General features: G+C 48.1%; 1 protein-coding gene across 2 annotated transcripts in view; it reads left to right on the top strand.

The window, feature by feature from the left end:
• The window catches only part of GALNT14 (polypeptide N-acetylgalactosaminyltransferase 14), a 218,040-nt gene that overhangs the window by 131,491 nt on the left and 59,380 nt on the right, over positions 1 to 27,169 (top strand). For both annotated transcript variants that reach the window (XM_065927237.1, XM_065927236.1), the window contains exon 2: positions 12,200 to 12,369. In XM_065927237.1, coding sequence (XP_065783309.1) covers positions 12,200 to 12,369 — 170 coding nt within the window. The remainder of the gene's footprint in view (positions 1 to 12,199; positions 12,370 to 27,169) is intronic.

The raw sequence follows: 27,169 nt of genomic DNA, 5'->3' as shown, positions 1-27,169 counted from the left end.
TTACAATAGCCAACACGTGGAAACACTAAATGTCCACTGATAGAGGAATTGATAAAGAAGATGTGGCACATATATACAGTGGAACACTACTCAGCCGTAGAAAAAGAATGCAGTCATGCCACTTGCAGCAACACGGATGCAACTAGAGATTATCCTACTGAGTAAAGTAAATCAGAAAGAGAAAGACATAACTTGTGACGTCACTTATACGTGGAATCTAAAATATGACACGTGAGGATAGAAGATGTTTTAAATGTCACTCTGGCACTTGACGTCCCTCTCAGTTCAGGATTAACCTGCAGAAAGGATCGTGCCACAGGTGCTTTAATGAATGGACAAGAATGGTCAGTGACAAGCATGTCGTTGAGGGAGTGATTATTGGTGCTTCCTGGGGTGAGAGAAATGCCCCATGTGTTTTATTTATATAAGCAAGTGCTTTATAAACCCCTTCTTTATAGTTCATGTAAGACATCATAGACGAGATTCCTGCCAGGCCGTAAAGATGGTCAGTATTTAGGTCAGTCTTGTTAGGATTTCTCCCAGTTTTTCAACCCACCGCTATCATCACTCCCTGTGTCGCCTGCAGCACTAAATTTGCCCTTGGCGGAGGCGGGCATCCTGCCCCCACCTAGTTCAGTGGCCATGACGTCGGGTAATCTGGGTCTGCTTTTGACATAAAAGAGCCTCTTTCATTGAAAGTAGCCAGCAGCCCCCATGGAGTCCTGGGAGATAAAAGTCCTTTCAAAGTTATTCACTCCAACCCCATACCTACATAGTCAGCAGCTGACCTAGTTTTGAGAGAGCTGGAGGGTATCTGGGTGTCACCTTATTTACAGAGCGGATAGAAAATGCGCTAAGCTCTGGGCCCTGCCTGCACACGGTATCTGGGGAGATCAGGCCAGCACCTCGGAGGCAGAGAAGAGAGAGGAACAAATTCTTCTCCGCCAAGCACTAGAGGCTTCTAGCTAATGTCACCTTTGGGGAATGAATGACAGGGCTTAAGGGATGCAACTCTGAAACTATTTCTAGCCAGAAAATCCAGTTTAGCACCTTTTGACCTGTTCATTAGGGGAAATGTTTGAAGAATAGCCTTGGTGGAAAGTGTAGGACAGGCTTCTGGCAGGTGCCTCCTCCCCTCTCCTTCCTCCATCCTCCTCTAGACAGAGCTGGGTTTCGAAGCCTCATTTCACGAATGACCCTCTGCCATTGTAGGTCCTGGTAAAGGACACGACAAAGCCCACCTGCCCTGGTTTCAGTCACCTTGACTGAGTCCCTTTAGTTCCTCGAACCTCAGTTTCACCTTCAGTTAAAATAGGTTGGTAGTATCACCTGCTTCAGGTTTGTTCTGAGCACTCAGTGAGTGACATTTTTAGGACAGAGCCTGACACAGTGAATGTTACACAACTGTTAGCTGTGGTTGCCATTCTGAGCGGCTCTGTCCGGCGTGCGAATTGTTCACCTCTTCAAGTCAGTCCCTTTCCCTGGCTCCCCACAGCCATTTCCATCTTGGCTCCCCCGAGGTCACCTTGGCCTGAGAAGAACCTGGAGGGAGATGTGGGGAAGCTGCAAACCCTGGTGAACACACTCCTTGTGAGGGTGACTGTAGGACTGGCCATTCCAGCTCTTGGAAGCCAAGTCCCAGGAGGCACCGAGGAGACGCTTCAGGGTTGCTGCGTCGGAGAGGGAGAGGGGCCAGCACTCGAGCAGAGAGACCTGACGCCCGGGCTCCTCGGCCTGATGGGAGCCTCGGCGTCTCAAGCAGGTTCTGGTTTCTGACCTCACCTCTGAGATCCCAGGATCTCCAGCCAGAATCGCTCAGCATGGTTTCCAGGCCTGCCCTAGGTCCCACCTCCAGCCACGTAAAAAAGGGAGTTTGCACAGAAGCCTTGCAAAGCTAGATGTCTAGCCTTCCAAGCTGGTGATGACCTGATTAAAAGTAGTTTCCTGACTGTGTCGTTTGCATGGCTCTGTGTTCAAACCTGTATCTGAGATGGGGCTTTTGGGTGGATGAGCCCTCCCAAGCCCCAGGCAACATCAGCAACCTGTCTCTTTCATCACAGGCAGACAGGAAAGAGGTGGAGTCAGAGACCCCATTTCTGCCACAGGGAAGGAAGAAGCTGAACATAAATTAGCTGAGTGTAAATTGTAAAATTGTAAAGTTTCTCCTCATTAGTATTCTGTCCCCAAAAGGAATAATAGTAACCACAGCAATGCTGACAATAATAATGGGTTACTTTCGCCTTATGTTTTGCCCAGCAATTTTTCCTATCTTATTTCTGAGACTTAACTCACACCTGTAAAATTGTGTGGGGTAAAAGTTTATCTTGCCCCTGGGGTGGAGGAGAAACTGACCATAAGAGGTTGAAGGGGCGTGCTAGCAGAGCCAGGCTCGGGGCCGGCTCACCTGACTCCTGTTCTCTTATGGCATCTTTGGGACCATTGAGGGGAATTGCAGGATCTTCTCTGGTGCTGTGCATCCCTTTCTTTGCCCACCTCCACCATCCCACACCTCAGAACTCTCTGCTGCATTTCTGTCTGGGTGAAATGTACAAGGGGTCCCTTGAAGGAGCGAGATGTCACAAAAGTCTAACATGTAGAGTGAGCATCTTTCCCTTTATTCATTCTTCTCTCCTTTATCTTTCTTTACCCCCTTCCTTTTATTCCATGATTGTCCCTGGGTCACAATTTGGTAGCCTGCAAACTTAACCCACAGGCATATATTATCACCAACAGTGGAGGATGGCTCCTCCATCCATGGGTTTTCCAGGCAAGAATACTGGAGTGGGTTGCCATTTCCTTCTCCAGGGATCTTCCTGACTCAGGGATTGAACTTGGGTCTCCCTCATTGCAGATAGACTCTTTACAGTCTGAGCCACCAGGGAAGCCCTGTTTCACCCAAAGGGGAGATTTAAGGCAGCGTCACTAGGCGGGTGTTGTGTGGCTCCTGGAAAGTCTTTGCTCACATTTCTGTTTCCCGTGTCCCTGGAGGCAAATTCACATGTGACCCCTGCCACATGCTGTGGTTCAGTCCAGCACCTTGAAAACTGCTTGCTTCCAAAGCTACTCCTTGAGGCTAATGAGACTTCTGATGATGCCCGAAGATATTTCCTGGCCCTGTATAGGTGAAGAGAGAGACCTCTTCTGTCACTGGGGAAATCCACATCTTGTTTTTAGCATTTTGGCTTTTATCCTGCTTCTAGTGGCTGTGAGGCTCTATCTCTGTGCTGCTATGGCCACACTGTTGGGCCTCCCCAGGAGAAGTGGCCTCCTCTTCCCTCGCACCCCTGCCCTGGGACATGGCTGCAGTGTCAGTCACCTGTCAGACCTCAGTCTATTGAGATCCCAAGACGACTCAGCTGTCCACCCCAGAGACAGTGCGTTTCAGCGTCTGGTTCTGTTCTGTTGGGGGCCTCCCTTCCTGAGCCTACTTCTGGTCCCCTCTCCCAGGTATAGGCCCTCTCCTTGGTCCCTCCTGAACACTGGTTCCATCTCTTCATGCCTGCTGTCCCCCAGTGCCAGCTTCCTGGTGATGGGGCACAACCACCCGCTTTACACCTCCATGCAGTCCACCAAATCCACTTCCTCCCAAGCCCCAGGTGGTTACTTGGCTCCCTCTGCACTTGATCTCTTGCTCCCTGGGTTCCAGAGCTGGAAGGGACCGAGTCTTCTTGTGTTCCCATGTCTGTTTACTGTTCCACCTTTGAACTCAAAGAAGATGCAGGAATCAGTGCTGCAGTTAAGACCGGCTCTCTCTCTTTGTCTTCCTGCTGACCAGCAACTGGGAGGTGTTCTTCAAGCAAACAACAAGTGACCTGAGATGCCCATGTCCATAAAGGAGCTCTGGGTTTGGTCTTTGGTGGTAGTTGTATAAAGTGTGGGGTAGGAAGCAGACATGTAGCATTAGAGCTCACCCACCCTGGCACGTGCAGGGGGGACCAGACCTTCTTGCCCAGTCATGCTGATTTATACTTCCCTGGCACCTCCCTCTCATGCTAATTAGCAAGCAAATTAATCTCCATATAAGGCTCAAATTGCATGAGATTCTTTTTTTTCCTATTCCAGAAACAAAAGTTGGGCTTCTGTCCATTCTGTTAATCACATTATATTTCACAGTTGGAGTTTTCAGGCAATTATAATAATTATCAGAACTTGTCTTCCAGAAGGCTCATAGCACCTCCCAAAGCTGTGATGTGGTGAGTGTGTATTTTGGGGCAGTGGTGGGGAGGAGAGATCTAGGTGATGGTGGCTCTGGTCAGAGACCAAACAAGGCTGAATCCAGCAATAAAGAGAGGTCTTGATGTGGGGCCAGGCCATCAGACCTCCCAGCAGCTCAGAGAAGCCACAGAAGACCCCATTCCTTGGCACCTGGCTCTTGAGGGAGTGGGGGTAAGAAAGAAAGTGGGGAGAAGAGACAGGAGGAGGTAGAATAGAAAAGTAAACTCACCCTACTGAATGATCTGCTACCTCATTTGGTCTGAGAAATTGCCCTTTCCTCCTCTATTATATGTCCATTCCATCTACCAAATTCTCTAAGAGTGACTTTCATATAATTAATACTAACCATTAAACTACAACATTGAAGGAGCAATTGCCTAATTCTGAGGAAAATTTAAATTTATTACCAGCACCCGAGATAAAATGAATTCTAAAGAGAAGAGAAAACCGTGCAGAAGATAAATAGAAAGCCAAGTGGGATATTGACTTGATCCTTCTCCAGTGCAGGGTAATTTGGCTTCTAAAGTGAGTTAGATCATAATAAATTAAATTTAGATTTCTGCACATCAGTTAAATAACTCCCCAGACAGAATTCCAGTGAGAGGGAGAGGTGATAATACATGGTGGAAATATTAAAATGGAGATCTTATCTAATAATCCATAATTGATGTGCTGTCCCCAGATGAGGGGAAAGGATTTTGCAGCTCTTCCCTGTGTCGTGAACCCAGGTGGGGTGAACGAAGGGCTGGCTTGTCCCTCCCTCTTTGTTTCAGCTGATCCTGCACACTGTGGGGAGTCTGTTACTGGCCGTCACTCCTCTCACAGACCACCCTTGCTAATTCGGACTTACCTAGCAGTGTTGGTCTGATGTGGGATCATGCTATCCTCTCTTGACTGGCCCTCTGGAAAAATAAGGTCACTCCCTAGATGGGTTGACAATAGAATAGTACAGAGGTGGGCAGATTCTCCTGTATTCTTATGACTGCCTAGCAGGGGGAGCAAAGTGGCCCCGTGAATGAGTGACACATCTGGTGATGGGGAAGGAACACCAGTTTTCAGATCAGAAGTCTTGGGTTAGAGTCTCAGTTGTGAGCTCTCTATCTATGTGGTCTCAAGCAAGTTCTTTTGCTATTGTGAGCCTCAGTTTTCCAATCTGCAAACTGGCCTGCTGACTAAGTAGGGATAATATAAATGAGATGTTCTTGTGAAAAGGCTATGAAGATTGTAAGCATTTGTTTGACTTTCAGTCATTCATATATATATCTTTTGTTTCTAGAAAGTCTGTTTGATTCTTTTTCAAAGAACTTCTGTTCTTTGCTAGTTTTTCATTCCACATTTCAAGCTGCATATGCTTCATTCTGTAACTGTAATTTCTGTGTCTGAATTTCTTGGAGGATCAGAATATGTTCTTTATAGTTTCCACTGACTCTCCCTTATAGTGACTTGCTTCCTTGTGTGTCTGATCATTTTTTATTGTGAATTCATCTTTTGGTGGCTTTGTGGGAATCCTAGGGGCCTGCCCTGGGACTGCTTTCCTCCAGATAAGGTTTGTGTTTGCCTTTGCTCTGAGCCAGCACACAGCTGATCTGGGACCATTTAGTCCCTGTTCTTGTCCTTAACTGGGCTTCCCTGATGGCTCAGCAGGTAGAGAATCTGTCCACAATGCAGGAGACACAGGAGAGGCAGGTTTCATCCCTGGGTAAGGAAAATCCCCTGGAAGAGGAAATGGCAACCCACCCAGTATTTTTGCCTAAAATTCCACAGACAGAGTAGCCTGTGGGCTACCAGTTCATGGGATCACAGAGTCCGACATAACTGAACAACTAAGCCTTAATTATGGAAGACTCAGGTTCAGTGTCTTCATCTTTAGGAGGTGGGCTTTACTTTCTCAATGACCAGTACCCCTGGGGCAGCCTCACATGTTGTCTTTACTTACTATCATCTATCCCACCTCTGGCTTCACCACCCTATATTATCCCTGGCCTCATCCCTATCTCATGGTGAATATTTTCCTTCTAGAAAGCCCAGCAATGCATTAAAAACCCCATTTGTTTTTAATTATGCAAGATGTGGCTGTAGTTTAGCATGGAAGTCCTGGCATTCGGTCTGCCATGGTGCTGGAAGCAGACATCTCCGGTGGGTGGAAGGCAGGGGCCGTGCCTGGGGTGGTGCTGGGGAGCAGAGGCTGCGGTTCTGGAGATAGCCTGGGTCCAGGGAGGTTCGGGAACTCCAGACTGCATGGCTGGCCAAGAAACTGGGTGTGTGGGCTTTGAGACACACTTCTCATTTGTGTGAGCTTGGGCAACTTATTCATCCTCCCCATGCCTGTTTCCTCATTGAGAGACTGGGGATACAATTTTCTGTTGAATATTGTAAGGGTTAGATGTTATTTGTGGGACCCCTCCCTCTAGGGTTCTGACAGGGGAGCTGGGATGGGTAGTTTTATGTGCCCAGTAGCGGGCATTATCAGAGTAACAGCGCTTTCACAGAGCAGCTTCCATCTGCATATGAAAGTTAGACTCTGTCATGAGCAATGCCTCTCCCCTTGTTCCACACATATGGAAGGCTTTCCAGGGTATTTGAATTCCTCGATGAATCCCACCTGACTTCGCTTAGTCATGTTCTCTCGATCCTTTGGTAGATCTTTGCACTCCTCTAGGTCATTTTTTCTGAGATACAAGTCATGTAATGGGGGTCTGAAAGACCTGGAGGACACAATAGTTGTCATTAAATATCTCAAGGACACGAGAAAGGAAGGTCAGATTTGCATCAAATATCCCTGGGGATAAAAACCAGCTCCCAAAGGGAGATATTACAAGGAGACAAATTCTGGTTCAAAATTAGAAGAAAACTTCTAGAAGTTATATATAGTCCTTTGAAGCTTGGAGTGGGCATCTTGGGGCCTCTGTGTTCCTAACTGGAGGGATGTGCATTGGATCCAGCTGAATGTTACACTGGAGTTTCACACATTGGTTGGATAGATGAATTATATCATCTTTATTTTTTTTAAGATTTTTTTTTTTTTGATGTGGACCGTTTTTAAAGCCTTTATTGAGTTTGTTACACTATTGCTTCTGTTTTATGTTCTGGATTTTTGGCCATGAGGCATATGGGATCTTAGCTTCTGGACCAGGGATCAACCCACATCCCTTGACTGGAACAGGAACCCTTAACCACTGGATCACCAGGGAAGTCCCTATACTGTCTTTAAATGATCAGTTCTATCATTTTTTTCTTTTTTTTTTCATTTATTTTTATTAGTTGGAGGCTAATTACTTTACAATATTGTAGTGGGTTTTGTCATACATGGACATGAATCAGCCATGGATTTACATGTATTCCCCATCCCGATCCCCCCTCCCACCTCCCTCTCTACCCAATCCCTCTGAGTCTATCATTTTTTTCAATGATGACCTTCTCTGTGCTACTCTATCACATTCCCATCTTCCTGCAGGAATCTGCCTGCAGACCTCCCCCTTTTCTTGCCTTGGGCTGTCAGGATCAAGGCCGCTGTTGGGAGGAGAACAGCTGCCCAGATGGGGAGTGAAGAGCAGGCACGGGGATGTTAAGAGGGGTGTACAGATGTCTTTGCTTGGAGGAAGATCTCTAAGAAAAGAAAGAACTGGACCTAGAAAAATGGTGGGAAACACACAGACAGTCTTTGAAGACCCAAGAAAATGGCAGTGAAGATGAAGCCAGGCAGAGTCACCTAATGATTGAACACATGGAACTGAAGCCAGGCTACCCTGGGGTTCAAATCCTGGCTCTAACACTTCCTATCTGTGTGACATTGGGTAAGTTACTCAATCTCTCTATGCCTCAGTTTTCCCAGTTACAAGATGGGGACAGTCCTATTGATATCCATTATAGTAAGGATTGTGAACTTCCCGGGTGGCGTAGTGGTAAAGAACCTGCCTGTCAATACAGGAGACTTAAGAGACATGGATTCAATCCCTGGGTCAGGAATATCCCTGGAGGAGGGCATGGCAACCCACTCCAGTATTCTTGCCTGGAGAATCCCATGGACAGAGGAGCCTGGCGGGCTACAGTCCCTAGGGTCGCAGAGTCGGACAGGACTAAAACAATGCACACATCATAGTGAGGATTAAATGTAAATGTTTAGGACATGTGGTGGATGCCCCTCAAGGTATTAGCTGTCGCAGGGTGACTCTGAGATGTTCCTTGAGGATCAGGCGCAGTTCAGAGTAGGATGGAAGCCTTAGCAAGGGCTAGAGATTTTGTCATTTGAAGAAGAAGAGAATTAGAGCAATAAGAGAAAACTAGCAGTGCCAAGCTGGGGAAAGAAGGAGGGAGACAAAACCTTATAGAGGCAGCCTCAGAACCTAACAGAAGGAAGGCTACCCCCGTGATTCCTGAGTCAGATAATCAGCTGGAAAACAGAGCGAGAGAAACTAGGCCAGGGAAGGATGAAGGGAAGGGGTTCCAGATTTCTCACAGAAGCCTGGTGGGAGGAAAGACAGGAAGCAGCTTAACAGATGTGCTTTTGAGCTTTTGATTTTGGTGCCAAGTTATTTAAGCACTGGTCTTTGCCAGGGGTTTGGCTGGCTTAGTCAGAAATTTTCTGTTTAAAAGATGATCTTTGTTTCTGTTTGTGGCTTTATACCCCTCTTTGGAAACACGCCCACTCTAGACCGAATGAATTTTGGTCAGAAAGTTGAGTGAGGGCAGCTTGGGGGCAGCCATGTGGGAGCGGGTGTAGTTCTGGGGTGGGCCCTCTTGGGGCTCCTGTGTCCTTGTTTGGAGCAGCAACATTCTGCTTCCTGGGCTAGGAAGGCTTGTTAAGGTGAAAATACATGTTCGGAAGCTTTCTGGGCCCTTAGACAACAGATGTAGGACTTATGGATTGAAGAGCTTGGAAATCAGCCCCCAAAACAGGCTTGTGAAGTCACTGCCCCTTCCGAAGTCCTTGGAGAACTGTGGTCACTCTATTCTGGGGACAAGTAGGGCAAGAGGGCTGGGGTCCTTCCTCTGGGCTTGTCCTCCACCCCACTCCTCAGAGGGGGTCTTTCTCTGCTCACTCACCCTCAGCAGAGAGGACAACCTTTGTTCTGTCCGTGGTGCTGGCATGCTCTGGGGAGACCCTGTCAGGGGTCCCTTCACTTACCAGCTGTTAAGCATGGATGAGCCACCTTACCTCTCTAAGCCGACCCCTCCTCATCCAAATGGGGGATTCTGCCATGCACCTGCAAGGTACTTTGTAAAACAGAAATTGCTACTCAACTGGTAGCATTGTCTTAAACACAGCCTCACCATTACTTAATGCACCCAGACTTCATTATAGGAATACCAAGCTCCCAGTACTGGGAGATCCCCACAGTGGATCCAGTGCAGGGAAGTGTGAACCCGCTCCACGCTTGTGACCATCTGAGGGAGTGGTCTCTTCAGTCCCCTGCAAGGACACCTCGACTAACTGTTCAGACAGTTTCTCTTGCCAGCCTGGCTGCTGCTCTGGTTCTAGGATTTCTGGAAGCCAGCTCAGTTCTTGTGGCACCATCTCCAAGGATGCCAAGGGTGCTTAGCTGTCCTAGGGTGGCAACTGCCAGGCTGAGCAACACCCCGAGCCTTGTGCTCTCTTGGCCTTGAGCCTGGTCTGGTATGAATAGAGAGTGGGGGTGGGGATGAAGCCAGGTTGGTTGAGTGCTGTCTCTGCAGGTCAAGTGTCATCTCTCCTGCCCCCATGCCTCCCCACAGGGCCTGCCCTACCCCCGGTTTCTCCAGCCAGTGGGTGGAACCATCCACCTGGACCCCAGCAGGCTTCCCTTCCCACCAGGCTCAAGGGCTAAGGTCACCTCCCAGCTGGTCTCCTTGTGGAGCTCTCTTCCCTCCCCTCCCTCCTACACATGTAGCCAGACAGTTTCCCCCGACCTGCTTCATACAGGATCATCTATGTTCCAGAATGTTCTTTCACTCATGCTTTCTTTGCAGTCCCAGCCCTGGCTTCCCCAATCCTGAGCTAGCCATTCCCCGATGGCTTTAAGCCATCATGTCTCTTATCTGGATTTTCACTGCACACACTTTCCTTCCCATCTCCCCTTCAGCAAAGCAAAATCCCAGCGCATCCTTCAAGCCCTAACTCATTTGATGTTTCTTCTGGGAGACTGTTCCTATTCCTGTCCCTCCTCTGTTATAGACATCTTCATGCAGCATTGCAACCCGCTGAAGGGCAGGGGACTGCCGTCTCCGCATCTCCTCCTCCCTGGTACACTGCACTGTAGGGGCTCACAGATTATTTTGAGATTTGCAGTAAATTCAGTTGGGCATGAGCCAGCTGCATGGCCCTTCCTGCAAGAGTGAGATGTCAGGGTAGCCCTGAGGTCATGTTCCAAGCACAGGTGACAGCTGTCAGGCTATGGCATGGCACAGCCCAGGCTGGGGTTTCAAACCCCCCCACAATGTCCCCATGTAGCAGCAATATCACAGGACATTAATAAAATCAATTATTGGATAAAAATCACTGGTTTCCAATGCTTCATTTTGTGCTATTAGCAGGAGAATGCTGTTTCAAAAGAAGATAACACAGAGAGAGAGTGTGAAAGGGAGAGATCAATTACCTGATAAGCTGGAGGGGTGCCTGAGATGAATGTGCACGTGGGCATGAGTGGCCCCCCTTAACTGCCAAGTGTGGGCTGAGTGCCTGCATTGCTGTCTGTGGTGCCTGCCCTGGGCTCTCCTGTTAGGTGCCTGGAGGACAGAAGGGCATCCTGGTAGTGATGGAATGGGTGGTACCCAGGCAGCTTCAGATACTTGCACAGGGCCAAGGGTCAGGAACACATGAATGAACATCTCATCCTTGATGACTATGCCACCCCGGGACTCCAGCCCTCATGGTCTAGGTCAGAGCCTGGTCAATAGGTTTTTCCAGATGCAGTGTTCTTTTGGCTTTGATGAACCTAAAATGTCTGAGCTTTGCTGATACAGATTGCCTCTCCCCTAGCAGGGGCAGTGCTAGCATCCACTGGGCAGTGACTATCAAGGGAAGCACCCAGCTTGCAGAGGCCCTGAAGCCCACACCCCCTACTGGCTGAGGAATTTCTGGTGGGTGCAGAGCTGGGTGGGCAGGGCAGAGGCGGCAGCCCAGGGTCTGGGCATGAACCAACCTCTCCCTATGTGAATCCCCTTCCCTCTTCTGCACTGGAGGGTCCAAGAGACAGAGCTCTGCATGGGCTCTGCCACCATCCACCTGGGGACCTCAGACAAGCCAGTCACCTTTCTGAAACTTTGTCTTCCCTACCCTGCAGAGGGCCTTGGTGAGAATGAATCGAGATGATGAATGCAGAAATCTCTTTACACATTCTAAAGTGCTGTCTTCCTCATATGATGAGGGTTGCTCCTTGCTCCCCCTTGGAGGCTTCTTAAAAATAAACATAGATTCCTGGGTTGGAGGAAGGAAGGAACACACAAGGTGTCTGTCCAGCAGGTAGCACCCCCGTTATAGATGGATCACTTGCTTTCCATTGCTGCCTTCCTTCGGCAGAGCAGGGAATGGCAGTCATTGTGTATACCTACTATGTGTCAGCCCTTGTGCCGGCACTTTCCATCACGTGTCTCAAATTACCCCAGAGAGGTGGCCTGTGGGGTTAGTATTCTAGAATCCAAGTCCCAGCCCTGTTGCTTCCTAATTGAGGTATCTTGAGCAAGGTGCTTGGGCTGTTGAGATGGCTTCCTTGTCTGCGTAGTGGGGATACGAGCAACATCCATTTCCTAAAATTATGAGAATTACATGAGATAAGTGTGTATAGGTCCTAACCCAGTGCCTGGTATATGAGTACAGCACTTATTAAATGGTAGCTGCCATTGTCGTCATCGTTGCTTATTATTACTGCTGATGGCTTTATTAATGTCCTACATCTGCTCCCATCTTTGCATTGAACCTTGCCGGCACATTCTTGGTCTCTGGGCACTGACAGAGGAAGCTGAGCGGGCCTGGAGCCATCCTCACCGACTTCCCCTTCATGTCCCATAGATTTCGGATGGTGACTGGGATGACCTGTGGGACCAGTTTGATGAGCGGCGGTATCTGAATGCCAAGAAGTGGCGTGTCGGCGACGATCCCTATAAGCTGTATGCTTTCAACCAGCGGGAGAGCGAGCGGATCGCCAGCAACCGGGTGGTCCCAGACACTCGCCTTTTCAGGTACTTCCTCCCGACCCTCCCCATAGTCATGAGGGGTAAGTTCAGTGCTGGAAAATTGGATATGGAGTGTTAGTCATGAGTGGAAGTCCCGGCGGTTCTCAATCCAGGCATCTCCTAAGAATTACTTGGGAAACTTAAAAAATGCTGATGCCAGACTCCAATCAGCTGAAGCATCTCTTTTCTGAGCTCCCCCAGTGATTCTATCGAGCAGCCAGGATTGAGAACCGCCACCGCAGGTAAGTGTTTCTTGAACTTAAATCATCTGAGGTTCTTTTTTTTTTTTTTTACATTTTATTTATTTTTATTTTTATTTTTTTTTATTTTTCAGTGGGTTTTGTCATACATTGATATGAATCAGCCATAGAGTTACACGTATTCCCCATCCCGATCCCCCCTCCCACCTCCCTCTCCACCTGATTCAGCAGGTCTGTGGTGGGGCCTGAGAGTCTGCGTTCCTGTCAGACTCCCAGGTTCTGCTGATGGATGATCCAGGGCTCACATCGAATAGCAAAGGCTTAGAACAATAGTTCTCAGAGTGTGGTTTCCCAGACCAGGGGACCAGCATCGGCATCACCAGTTAGAACTGCAGATTCTAAGCTTCCCCCCAGAACTACTGAGTGAGGTGCTCTGGGGTGGGGCCTGGTGACCGTGTCTCAACACGCACCACCAGTGATTCTGATGCCTGTTCAAATGTGCAAACCACAGAGCGTCAGCTGGTGCTGTGGCTTCCTTTTGTGGATCAGATAAAGTCCATGGTTGGTGGGTGGGTCCAACCTGGAGGCCCTGGGTTTGAGTAGGCAGTAGGCCCTGGAATAAAGATGCCTACCTGCCTACACGCTGCAGCCCTCTGCCTCTGTCCAGGAGACAGGCTCTGTCTCAGTTCCTTTGGAGACTTCTGGCTTCTCTGGTTCCTTCCTGCCCCCTCCTCTCAGTTTCTTCAACCACAAGGGTCAATATGCTGCCATCCTGTTGGCAACTGGCATCACCTTTACGAAGAAGCTCCTACTATAGCTCTTGGCCCACCCTGGGGGACCCGACTCCATAGACACAGTTTAACCTCTCCCTTTTCCCATCATGCCTTGCAGCTAAGGTTCAACTAGTTATGATACCAGTTACCCTCTAGGGGGAGAAATCTGTGATGTGTGATAGGAATTCAATAAATGTTAGCTGAGCAGATGAAAGTGAGAGTAAGCCTGGAAAGAAAACTGACTGCTTTCTTCCTATCTGCCTTACAAGTAAACAGGACAAAAGGAGCTAGAGGAAGTCCCCTTCTCCATATCCTCCCATCCTCATGGGCTTCAGATAAGGAATCAGGAGAATAGCCTCCGTTAAAGGGAAAAAGGCCTTTTCCCTTAAAGAATTCTCATTACTGAAAAGAGAAGAGTGAAGAAACGGCATGTGGGAGGGGGCTGAGCTTGTTAAATTTGCTTCCAATTTTCCTACCACAGTAATTGCATTGTGAGTTATAGGATGCGTTAGAACAGTGCCTGAGATCCAGAACTATTAGCTGAGCATTAGAGCAGGTGCTGCTGAGAGGCCGGGCACTGGGGGGCATCACTTAGGAATCCACAGATGCACAGGTGGAGAGAGGAGGGGAGAAAGGAGGAAGGCTGTGAGGGTTTCACCAACAGCCCGTTGTGCTGGTTGAAAAGCCAGTGCACTGGGGGTATGGAACCCCTGACAAACTAGTCATATTGGGGCATCATGTGATAGAAGACTCGGAGGGGCCAGGGGCTTGATTCTCTGGGTGAAATTGAACAGAATCACCATCTTTCTCGTGGTCTTTTTTCCCATGGAGTCCATGGTATTTTGTGGGAGGCAGTGGGGTTTACCTGTAGCCTGGAATGACCAAGTTGAAGAGTAAGAGTTAAGACTGGGGCAGGTTTTGTACTCCCCATTCCAGGGTTTATGGAAGTCTTAGGGTCCATGGGTCAGGCGGTGAGGATAGTTTAGAAATGAGTGACTACAGTTTCCAGTGAATCTATTCATTCACTCTATGAGGTTATCAACCTTTTCCTGCCCACCCCACTCCTTATGTAACACTTGACATTTTCACAATCTTGAGACAGAAAGCCACTGTCTTGGGTCTTCAGTCATGTCTTTGCTGCTGCTCCATCTCCCCATCCCCGATTCAAGCCCAGTGAGAGGAGTTGAGCAAGGTGACCAGCAATGGCCTTCCACCCATCCATGCCCCTCTCTTAGGTTTGTCTTCTCATCTGTGCTTGAACTCGGTAACCTTGAAGCTTTCTCACTCCCCGAGTGCCACACAATTGTGATGGGTTCGTTCTTCCATGGTTGACCTTCTCTTTTTCAGATATAAATACATACATATACTCTGTTCTCCCACCCGCCTTGGTCTCATGTGAAGACTACACGGGCGCTTCATCAGAGCATCCGAATTTTCTCCTAAGGCCCATAGTTCTGTTAATGTGGATGAGAGCCTTAATTTCTAGTGGTCACAAGGATGAATAGATGTGGCTGCCTGTGTTGGGGGTGGGGGGGGAGTGCCATAAATAACTATTTCAATGTGAGGAAAAGACAGTGTCTAGCTGGGGTGACTCTGAGAAGATTTCCCAGGGGAGTTCTGCTATTTATAAAGCATTGACTGGTCCAGCAAACAGTCCCCATTTCCCAGGCCTGCCGCCCCCCACCTGTCAGCACATTCTGGTGACAACAGCTGGATTTGCCATCATCCAAGTAGCACATAAAACGTCTGGCAGACAGGAAGCCATTAAGTGGAGGCACACCCCTTGAGAAGGGGGAAATATTTTGATAAAGCACATGTATATTTTTGCTGTTGCCTGGCAATGCTTATTATGGGGTTGCTTTGATTGCAGGGGAGCAGGTGGCAGGGTGGATGCGCCCTGAAGCTATGGGCTGGTGGGGGGTGGTGTTGGTGAGAGCTGGGAAGCCTTGTTAGTTCGCCTCCCCTTGGCCAGGCTGGGTCTGAGTGTTCCCCTCGGCATATCCTCCTGGGCTCTGTCCAGTTCCGTGCTAAATGGTTTGAACAGTGGGATGCCCATCGCTTGCCTGGAGGGAAAATTCCACACTTTGATACATCTCACTGGGAAGACATTTTTCCTTTGCTCTTTTCCATCCTGGGAAATGAAGGGGCTGTGGCCGCATCTAGGATTGCATTTCACCCTCCTGGTATTTACTCAGTTGGAATGGCTGTCGAAGATGATCATCATTTCTCTTCTTGAACTCGTCACTTAGCGGTAATAGGATAAAAATCTTTATGGTTGGAATGGCTAAGCATAAAAAATGTTCATATTCCCTCAGAGTCAAGGTGATTCTACTAGCTCAGCACAGAGTTGGTGATTCCACGTCAAGGTGGAGGGTGGGGAGCAAAACCCATCACAGGCACGTAGCTTTGCAAACAGGCTCGCCCATCCGCTGCATTCCGGTCGCTCCTGTGCACCATTTTTCAACCCAGGAGTTTGTGAGCCTGGTGATGGTAGTTCTGAGAGCGCTTCACTCCAGAGCACTTCAGAGTTTCAAAGAGCTTTGAAGAGAATAGTGGCAGGAGTTTCCCAACAGCCTGGAATCTCAGCAGGAGAACTGTGTCTGCTGCCCTGAGAACCAGCTACAGGGCCGGGAAGGGGTTCTCGCCAGGGTCCGGGGGAAGAAAGATCACAGAGGCTGAGACAGCAGGCGCCTCCGGGCCAGGATTCCTTCTCTGGTCCCATGTCTCTTGCCTGCTGCCTCTGCAGGCTCTTCCCTCACCCCTCACACCCGAATTCTGGCCTTCTCCATGAGTTTCAGACCGATTTCCCTTATAGTTAATTCAGTAAACATTGGACCGCTTTCACTTTCTCACTAGCCCTACCTTATCATCATAGCAATCCTGAGAGATGCCCTAGGCAACACATCCCTGGGCAGCACAATATTCTGAGAGTCCCTGCTGGTGGGGGGACCAAGCTCAGTCTGAATCGGGAGCCCACCCAAGGTGGTGGAGTGCAGTGTGGGATCTTAGCTCTGAGGCTCTGACATCCTCAGGGTAGGGTGTTGGGTCTTAGACCCGGGAGTTTACTCGGAGGTGAGGTGGAAGAGATGTGTGAATTCCAGTCACATTTTGCAAGACAGTTTGCTCATTCTCATTGCTGTATAGTATTCCTTTGGCGGAAAGTGTTACAATTTGTATATCTAGGTCTATTGTTAATGCTTATTTAGGGTTTTTCCAGTGTGAGATTCTTCTGATAGAGAGCCTATGAGTAACCTTGTATTTAATAGGCGTATAGGTTTCTGTAGGGTGTGTCCCTGGCAGCTTTTCTAGATATTGTCAAACATCTAAGGAAGTGGTCATACCATTTCCACCCCAGCAGCAATGCAAGAATTCCAGCGGTTCTGCAGCTTTGTTGCTGGTCGTTTGCTCTTGTCTGTCTCTTTCATGTTAGTTCTAGAGCCTGAGCAGTGGTATATCATTGTGGTTTAAGTCTGCCTTTCCCTGCTAATCAGTGAAGTGGAGTACCTTTTCCTAAGCATATTAGCTAACTGCATACTTGATCAGGGTTCTTGCCCCTCCCCTGTCCATCTTGCTATGCTTTTTGCCCAGGAACCAAACACAAAGCCTGGCTCTTAGTCTGTCCTCAGTAATCTGCTCTCTTCTGATTAGTCTCTGGCATTTTGTCCTGTATCTGGGCAGAGTGATAAAATGGGGGAAACAGCTGGAATGAGCATGAGAAGAACTGAGTTTCATCTAAGTTACTTCCCAACTCCGCAGCTCTCTGGGTATGTTTCTTCACCTGTAAGAAGTAAGAGAGCTTCCCAGGTGATGCAGTGTGAATCTGCCTGTTGATGCAGGAGACATGGGTTTGATCCCTGGATCAGGAAGATCCCCTGGAGAAGGAAATGGCAACCCACTCCAGTATTCTTGCCTGGGAAATCCCATGGACAGAGGAGCCTGGTGGACTACAGTCCGTGGGGTTGCAGAGTTGGACATGACTGAACAACTGAGTGCAAACACACACACACACACACACACACACACACACGAAGTGAGAAGTAGCTCAGAGATTGTGAATAAGGTTACCTCTACCTGCTGGTGGAAGATACTCTGCCAGTACATGCTGGAAGTGACTTAGAAAGTGGCTCAGGTTGGAGGCAATTTCCAGATGCAGGGCGCCCTCTGACTCAGCAGCACCTCCTTGCTCCTCAAGGCCCTAGATTAATCCTCCTCACACGCAGAAGGCAAGGGTCCCACAGAACCCGTAGAACCATCCTTTTTATTTGCTGCCATGGCCATTTCCTTGCACAGCCTCCCCCTCCCTCTCGTGCCTTTCCCCCAGTGGAGGTGACCAGACTCCCTCCCAGCTGAAGATTCAAATGTAAGCTGGTTTAACACTTTGCACTTATCTGAACATCTCAGGGTCTCTTAAACACAATGACAACAAAACTGTTTGCCCCTGGAGTTGACAAGTCACGTGGATGGCAACTTGACTGCAAACTGCAAACTGACCTGCCCACGTTTTTCAGTCTAAGTATAGGAAGTTGGAACATGTGGCTTCTTTCCATTTAAGACCCAGGATGCTGGCATGTTCCGTTGCCATTACCCACTAACACTTTGAAGAACACTTGTGGTGTGATGCCCCTAATGCAGAGAGAAACGAGGCTGGCAGGACTGGCTCGATGAGGCCCAGGGGATCTCAGGACACCTGTCACAATTTCTAAGTGAAAGGCTGGACCTTGTGGTGAGTCCCTCAGATAAGGATAATCACATCTTATATTTATAGGAGACTCTCAATAAGCCCTCTCATATCTCCTGCCCTTGATGTCCTCAGTACCCTCTGGGTGAAGGGGCCATTGTCAATTCTCAGTGGATGAAACAGAGGCGCAGGCAAGGCTACTGGTTGGCTAAGTGGTAGGTAGGTTTCCTCACCATGTGAGCTTGGAGAGAGAGCATCTTTGTCACTTACCATCTGATCCTGGTGTGAGTTACTCAACTCCTAAGCCTCAGTTTCCTCATCTTTAAAATGGGAATAATAATGGTACCCAGGGTTGCTGTGGGGGTTAGCAAAGCCATCCATGTCAAATGCAAAGCCTGGTCTTTAACCCCTCGTAAGCATGCGGTGACTGTTAGCTGTGGTCACGGGCAGTCAAACTGGTATTAGTCTGAGGACCAGCATTGGCAATCAGACCCTGGGGTCTTTTCACTGCTCTGCAGCTGTAGGTAAAAGCAGGCCCAGGAGGTGGGTGTAGAGAGGGTGACTGAAACCAGGAGAAAGAGGCGACCTGGATAAGTTTAGAGAGATCCTGGCTTGGCACCTGCTCCCCATCATGTTCTCTAAGAGTTAGGTAGGCAGAGGTAGAGGGGACGGGGGCAGGGAAGTTGTGCAGAGGGCGTCCTGCCTCAGCCTTGGCTTCAGCACCCAACACTTCACTTGCCTGAATGTCAGACTTACTTTGAAAATGAGAACGTGAAACAAGCCATGAGGCAATCGCAATGCCGCGTCTGGTAAAATTTGCACTTTTCAGATCCTAGGGATAGATGCCAAGGCCAGCAGAGGGAGTGATTTCAGGGCTGGGGGCCAGGAAGCACAAAATGTGTTTGACAAGAGCTGAAAAGAGCAGAGAGGAGCTGACAGCTGTGGGTGGGAGAAGCCGTGGGAAGGAGGCCACCAGTGTGGTCCTGGTGACAGACGGTGGGATGAAGTGACATGAGCCCTGGGCCCCAGGGTGCCAGGAAAACTCACTGAGGAATGTGTGATGTGACAGAAGAAGGGCTCTGCTGGGGGACCTGTGGAATCACGTAGCAGCCGGGCTTCCATCTGGGCTGGCGAGGGGCACAATCAGCAGAGGCCCCTTGTGGAGTCCTGGGTGTCCTGGATGCAGTAAGAGGAGCCACTTCCGTTGGATTGAAGCGGATTGTATCCAACAGCTCTCACCTCCTGCGCTCACCTCACCCCCCCAGTGACCCTGAAGCCAGCCCCATCAGGCGTCATTACCTCTGTTCTGTTTTCCCGCTTCTCCCTGTCCCTCCTTGATTCATTAAGTAGACACTTCCTTTTTTCCCTTACCGTGAGCCTTGCTGAGCCTGCCTCTCAAGATATCAAGTACCCGGTCTGCTCTCATGTCTCCATCTCAGGGTAAGCCCACTGCCCACCCTGTGACTCAAGCCAAGTCCTTTGGTGTCCCCCCTCCTCGCCCAACTTTGCTTTGTAGAGTCTGCCTCCTGGATAACTCTTGGCTTCTGACTTTGCTCCCTGCTCACTGCTGCCCCCTCTACCAGCCCCCCTCCCACTGGGCTGTGGGCCCACACCCGTCCACCCTCCATGCCTCCTCCACGGACAGTGTCCCATAGGCGGATGCATCGAGACTCATCCAAAATCCTGCCCTGCTACCAGCTCACCCCGTCCCTAAAGCCATGCCCACCCCAGCCAGGCCCAGGCTTGCAGCTGCCTGACTGTGCACGAGGGTTCATGCCTTCTCACCTTCTCATCTTCACAACCCTCTCTGCTCGGGATGCTCTCTCACCTTTCAGGAACCCGGGTGGGTGGGGTCCCCACTCCAGGGAGATATTGTGCCCCCTCAGGCTAAGTAGGGCAGCACCTCCCACTCCCATGCTCACCTCTGAGCAGCCCCCGTTACCCCAGTTTCAAGCTCTCCCTCTCTCCTCCTTGAATGACCTGGGCAGGCATGTTGGCTTATCTTTGCACCCCCCTCCAGAGCCCTGCAGAGTACCTGGCACTCAGATGCTTCATCAGTTTCAACTGATGACTGATGGATTCAAAGAACACCCCACTGGATTCATTCTCAAACGATCTGAAAACATCACGGTTTGCAAGTGCAGGCATGGGAATGAATCCTCAGAGCAGAGGGAGAAAATCAAATCACGGGAAATTTAAAACCACCTTCACTCAACAAAGAATTCTCCATGTTAGCACATAAATCCAGGACCATAATCAGCCAACATTTATTGATCAAACTATTCCCCTGACACATGGTAGGCACCTTATATATGTTCTTTCAGTTAAGCCTCACAACAACTTTGCTATGATCCGGGGTTTAGAGAGGAGAAAAGTGACTGCAGTCGGTTGACTATCTGGCCCATGGGAACATCAAGCAGTAGAAACGTAGCCAACTACCCGTGGAGAAGATGGCACAGCTGTGCAGAAGTGGGAGGGAGGCCAGGGATCCCGTGAAAAGTGTAATGGAGGCCCTGACCTAGGCTGAGCGTTGCACAGATGTTGTGCTGAGGCAGCTGTAGAAAGGATGATGGCTGGATGGGGAGGCATGGTGCAGTTATGACTAAGGAGGAGTGGACTGGGTTAGTAGGGCTAGAAGGCTCAGGTGAGAGAACTATCTGGCAGGGCTAACACCATGGTGGGGGCTTTGGGATGCAGCCAAGGTTTAGCTTAGGTAACTACCAAAGGTAGGGAGACTTAGATATGTGAAGCAGGATGTGAGGAAGATTAATGTGGAAGGTTGTGGGGAAGGAATGAGATGAGGTACAGTCAGAAGGCCATTGCAGCCCCACAGACCATGGAGGTGGGCCAGGCTTGGGCAGATGGAAGTGAGAATAAAGGGATGGAGGTAGAATTTGGTACATGACTAACTTAGGGATGGACCAACTGTCTAGAAGGGTGTGGGCAGGCATGAGAAGTCTTAACTTTTTACCTCCTCAGCTTAGACCTTCCACGAGGCCACCACTGTGAGTTCCTTGGAGGATAAGAGATGTTGGATGCTTGGCCTTCAAGCAGATCATTCCAGATCTCACTGTACTAGGTCTGACCACATCCCTGGAGTCACTAACTGCTTCAGTTAGAGGAACATTTCCCCCTTCAGGTAAAGGGAAGGAATGACTCTTCTCTGATCCTTTAGCTGGATTGTCTGATAAATACCAGGAAATAGCTCAGAGAAGATCAAGGGGAGACATCCTTCCTTCTGGACAGCCAGACTTGTGATTTTCCATCTTTCCAGTACCTTCCAGCGTGCAGACTTCAAGAGCAAAGACAGAGAGAAAGGTCAATATGAACCAAAGGTTTTCAAGTGAGTGAGCTGGCTGACCATCAAGGGGCATTCTAGTGGAGCATGAGAGCTCAGAGTTGGGAGCCAGACCATCTGGTGTGACATCGAGATGTGGCTGCTTACTGACTGTGACCTCACAGTCTTCTCCACAATGGTCTCAGAGCACTTTCCCCAAGGAATGATTGTGTGAATTTAAAGCTCTTGGAAGAATACCTGAGACATAGGTTTCCATCACTGTTATCTATTATTACTACTGTGTAATGTGATTCAAGCAGAACTAAAATAAGACTTGGAGAAGTCCTAGTCTCAGACACTGAGGAATCTTTTTCAGGAAACATTTCAAAAATAAGCCTTGGCCCACCTCCACACTTCCGGGTCCTGGCTAGACTCTGAATTTGTCTTTTGAGAACATGCTCCCCTGCACACACACGCGTGCACCCGGTTACCATCTGGGTGGTGCTTGGTACCAACTGACATGAGGCCTGGCAGCATCCCAAGAGAAGCCTCTTTGCAGCTTCCTGAGAACAGCCGATCTTCTTGGAGAAAAGTCGCTGCTACTTCCCTGTGGTTTCCACCAGACCTCAGCATCCCACTCTCTTCAAAGGGACCACTCAACAAAAGACCAAAATTAGTTGTCTGGGAAAACACAGTGGTGCAGAGTGGAGCCATGGTCATCTCTAGGAGGTCTCAATGTGACCCGCATTCTGCAGGTCAGCTGTGTGTCTTGAGCCCAGATAGCGCGTGATTGCTTGGGTGGCAGCCATGCACGAGGAGATAAATTGGGGCTGTGCTGTGCTGTTCTCAGTCGTTTAGTCATGTCCCGCTCTTTGCAACCCCATGGACTGTAGCCAGCCAGGCTCTTTTGTCCATGGGGATTCTCCAGGCAAGGATACTGAAGTGGGTTACCATGCCCTCCTCCAGGGAATCTTCCTGACTCAGGGATCGAACCCAGGTCTCCTGCATTGCAGGTGGATTCTTTACCATCTGAGCTGTCAGAGAAGCCCAAGAATACTGAGAATACTGGAATTCGTAGCCTATCCCTTCTCTAAGAGATCTTCTGGACTCAGGAATTGAACCGGGGTTTCCTGCATTGTAGGCAGATTCTTTACCAGCTGAGTTACCAGGGAAGCCCAAATTGGGGCTAGAGATTGAAAAACCATACCAGCTCATTCATATCAGCAGCACCAAGAACAGAGCTGGGGATGTTTTTTCCAGAGCAAAGTGTGGTGATGTCCTGTCTCCTGTGTTTAGTGTCCACACTGTCTGTGGAGGGTGGACATAGGTGCATTGTTATTTAGTGGGACAAATGCTTGAACTATACTTTCAGATGCCATTTGATATATCTGTGCAGATCTGATCTGTAGAGTTGGGGTAAGTAGGAGATGCTGAGGGAAATTTTCTCAAAGCTTAATTTTACAATTTATAGTGCTTTTAATTATTCTGAGGTTGTGGCCTTTTGAGTATTTAAACACCCTTTCCTTGACGAAATAACAATGATGCTAGATGATGAGAGTCTTAAAATATATTTTTGCTGCAAATGAAAATGGTGCAAGCCTAATAATGGCCTTGATAATTTTTAAAAATTTTATTTTGCTCACATGAAAGAACCCAGTTATCTAGAAACCATTGTCTGACACTAATGTTGAAATTTTAATTTGCATTATATACAAGCTTTAGTAATGACCTAGGACAATGGTGTCTAATAGAAATAGATGTAAGCCATGTAGGTAATTTAAAATTTTCTAATAGTCACATTTTAAAAAGTAAAATTTTAAGTGAAATTAGTTTTAATAATATATATTATTTTAACCCAATCACCTAGAGAAGAAAATGGCAACCTTCTCCAGTATTCTTGCCTGGAAAATCCCATGGATAGAGGACCCTGAAGGTCTATAGTCCATGAGGTCGCAAAGAGTCAGATACAGCTTAGCAACTAAACCACCAGTACTACCACTATCCATGGGTATCATTTTGACATATAATCAATGTAAAAAAATTACTGATGAGATATCTTACATTCTGTATCAGTGTTGGAAATCTTGTGTGTATTGCACACTTACAGTGCATCTCCATTCTGATTTGTCTCAAGTGCTCAATAGCCACCTGTGTCTGGTGGCTACCATATTGTACAGTGCAGGTCTGGGAGAAGAGAGCATCCGAGCTATAGTTTGGCAGCCCTACTGGATAGGATTTAGTCTCTTCCCTCCCATGTAAGGAAGCATTGTTCATCCCCAGGACTCATTGAACAAGGGGAACATTCCAGCATTTTAAACTCAGCTGAATATTTTCACCGCAACAGAGAATGCCCCAGAGCCTCCACAGACACAAGATGACTATCCCAGATGTCTCCCTGGACAACGTGAGCCAGAAGCTCCCTGTTTTCCCCACATGGTACCATTCTCAGTTTTGGTGACTTGTTTGGTCTCCTCTGTATGACTCACCTTGGCACCTCACCCAACTTGCAGTTCTGCAACTTCCTTGAGCTGGTGTCACTTGTCACTTGGCAAGAGATATTTTTTCCTCTGGCTTTGACCCCATGAAAGCCTCACCTGCTTCCTCCCCTACTCATCCACCCACTCATTATTCAGACATTTATTGTATATGTCTACCGTGTTTAGTCACCATGCCAGGTACTGAAGTTAGATTTAGAACTACAAACGAGCCCTGGGTTTCACTGCAGCTAACAATCAGTAGAGGAGACAGACTAGTAGTTCCCAATGACTGATCATAAACTGCACTGATGGGGGGGAGTGCAGAGTCCTAGGGGAGCACATTAGAAAAGCCTTAGATGTCAAGAAGGCTTCCGGCGGAAGTACCTTCCAAGTCAGGATTAGAAGAGGAGAAAATATCCGGGCCTGGAAAGATAGGAGAGTGCATTCCAGACAGGTGGGAGGGAGGGCAGCACCTGCAGAGGTCCAGAGGGAGAAAGAGCAGATCAGGCAGAACGTGGCTGAAAATTGGAGGATATGACAGGAGGAGCCAGAGATGGTGCCAGGTCACCAAGGATGGTAAGCGGTGATTTGGAGTTTCAACTTTATTTGTGAGCACTTGGGCAGTGTTGAAACATGTTAAAGATTTACAGTTTGGAATGATCATTCTAGCTGCAGCATGCAGGAGAGATTGGATAGGGATAAAGTCAGCTAGGAAGTGGTTGCAATAATCCAGCAAAGATATGATGGGAATAGAGAGAAACAGCCAGGTCAAAAGATAAGTAAGAAGGATTGACAGAACTAGGTTTAGTGAGATTGGATGTCGGGGAGGGGGAGGCAGGATTTGAGAATATCTCTTGGGTTTGGGCACATGGTAGGTGGTGAGTTGGGAAACATGGAAGGGTTAGCGAACTTGGACAAGGTGAGATAGGCAGAGGGCAGCTGAAAAGGTCGTCGCATGGGGTCGTTCAAAAGAAGATGTTCATCAGTTTAAGGTTAGGGTTGGGATCATTTGCAAACAGATGGGAAATTGAAGCCTTAGAAATAAGTAAAATAATCTAAAGAAAAGGAAGATTGAGAAGAGGATGGCTTAGGAGAGAATTTTGGAGGGGAACACCAGAATTTCAGAGGGGAGAAAGAAAAGAAAAACCAAACCAAGAAATAGCTTAAGAAGAGGAGAGCATGCTAGGGTGATTTCACCAAAGCCAAGGACAAAGATCCAAACATTTAATGATATGTGTGACCTTCAATATTAGCTACTACAGAGTTGACAAGCAAGATAAAGACTGAAAAGTTTCTGTTAGATTTAGCAACATAGATGACTTCTTGGGCTTTTGGCTAAGATCAAGTGTAGACTGAGTGACATAGAGAAGTAATAGGGAGTTTGGTGGGAATGTTTTGAAGGGAGAGGCTGATAAAGGGCAGTGGAAAGCAGTGGCCAGTAACCCTGTATGGACTGGGGCTGCTGTAAACCATCTGAAAGTACCCCCGTACCTCCCCACCCACAACCAAGCCTAAGTGCTTTAAGGAAACAGTCAGTTCTAGGAGATCTTAGCTTGGCCACTACCTAGGAGCGTGACCTTGGTGGGTCAATTCATTCATTGTTCTGGGCCTCAGTTTACACATCTTAAAAAAAAAGGGAGCTGGAAGCAGTGTCTTTTAAAATCTGTGTCCTACAAAATTCTGTGTGGTAGGATGTTAGGTGGTTCAGTATATCCCTTAAATATGGAGTCCCTGTTATATATGAAGGATTACAGGGCAAGGTCAAAGCTTGGTAAACAGGGGCTAGCGGAAGTCTCAGTGTGCAAGGATGAATCACCAAAAAAGTAATCTAATAGTTTTCCAGTATTTCTCATGCGTCAAACTTATCTGACTCTTGTAGACTTTCTAAAAATATATTTATTTATTTATTTGGCTGTGTCGGGTTTTATTTGCGGAGTGTGGGCTCCAGAGTGCACAGGTTCAGTAGTTGTGGCTTGTGGGCTTAGTTGCCCAAAGACATGTGGGATCTTGGTTCCCTGACCAGGGATAGAACCTGCATCCCTTACGTGGAAGACAGATTCTTAACCACTGGACTACCAGAGAAGTCCCAACTCTTATAGACTTTATTCACAGAGCATGCATAGACTTCCCTAGGAAATACGGTCCAGCAGCTCATAGTGTAGGAACTAATCACCAGAGGAGCTCTGTGGTCCTTTCCCATCCAGCATGGCAGCGGTCTATGAGTTTGTATGGAGCCAAAGAGGGAAAGATCTTCCGTCTACTCTGGGCTGCAAAATAGAGGCAGAGACTGAGCCTTTGGGGACCCCCAGACAATGTGGCCCTTTACATCCTGGTGACTCCCTGCCCCAGTTAGCTTCCCAGTTTGTCAGCAAAGACCCTTTGGGGCATTCTTATAGTACATCGCCAGGAAAATGCAGAATTGACTTAGGAGATCACCATTCTGATCTACAGCCTGCAATTGATAGTGGAAATGCTCTAGAATTGTCAAGATGTAGATTTTTCTTATAAACCTGATGCTAATGGAAGTAGATGGGTAAGAAATCTAGAGGGTCCTCTGAGAAATGGGGAGTGAACTGCAGACCTTGAGCTGGCCTGACAGATTCAACCAAGAACAAGGTGATGGTTGGTGCAGGGGAATGTTTTTATTGGCCTAAGTAGGTCCACACTAAGAACAAGTGCTCTGCCAAATGGCCTTGTGTTCATGGAATGGAGGGATGTCTGTGATGCCATCTAGGTCAATCTTTCTTAACTGAACTTCTGCAAGTGAATCAGGCCTTAAAACCCTCTGACATCATTGTAGGAAATGCGTTAACTTCTCTGTGCATGGAAGGGTACTTACTAGTTATGCACCATCCATGGGAGAAGAGAGACACTGCAACAATTTTTCCATGGATTGTGATTCATATTAAGAAGTCCTCAAGAGCTGAAATTAGACTGCAGCCATGAAATTAAAAGATGCTTGCTCCTTGGAAGAAAATCTACGACAAACCTCGAGAATGTATTTAAAAGCAGAAACATTACTTTGCTGACAAAGGTCTGTGTAGTCAAAGTTATGGTTTTTCCAATAGCCATGTATGGATGTGAGAGTTGGACCACAAAGAAAACTGAGCACTGAAGAATCGATGCTTTTGAATTGTGATGCTGGGGAAGACTCTTGAGAGTCCTTTGGTCTGCCAGGAGATCAAACCAGTCAATCCTAAAGGAAATCAATCCTAAATATTCATTGGGAGGACTGATGCTGAAGCTGCAATACTTTGGCCAACTGATGCCAAGAGCCGACTCATTAGAAAAGACCCTGATGCTGGGAAATATTGAAGGCAGGAGTGAAGGGAATGACAGAGGATGAAATGGTTAGATGGCATCACTGACCCAATGGACATCAGTTTGAGCAAGCTCCAGGA

The sequence above is a fragment of the Muntiacus reevesi genome, chromosome 3 (assembly GCF_963930625.1).
Source record: "Muntiacus reevesi chromosome 3, mMunRee1.1, whole genome shotgun sequence".
Lineage (NCBI taxonomy): Eukaryota > Metazoa > Chordata > Mammalia > Artiodactyla > Cervidae > Muntiacus > Muntiacus reevesi.
This window is presented reverse-complemented; position numbering and strand designations above follow the sequence as displayed.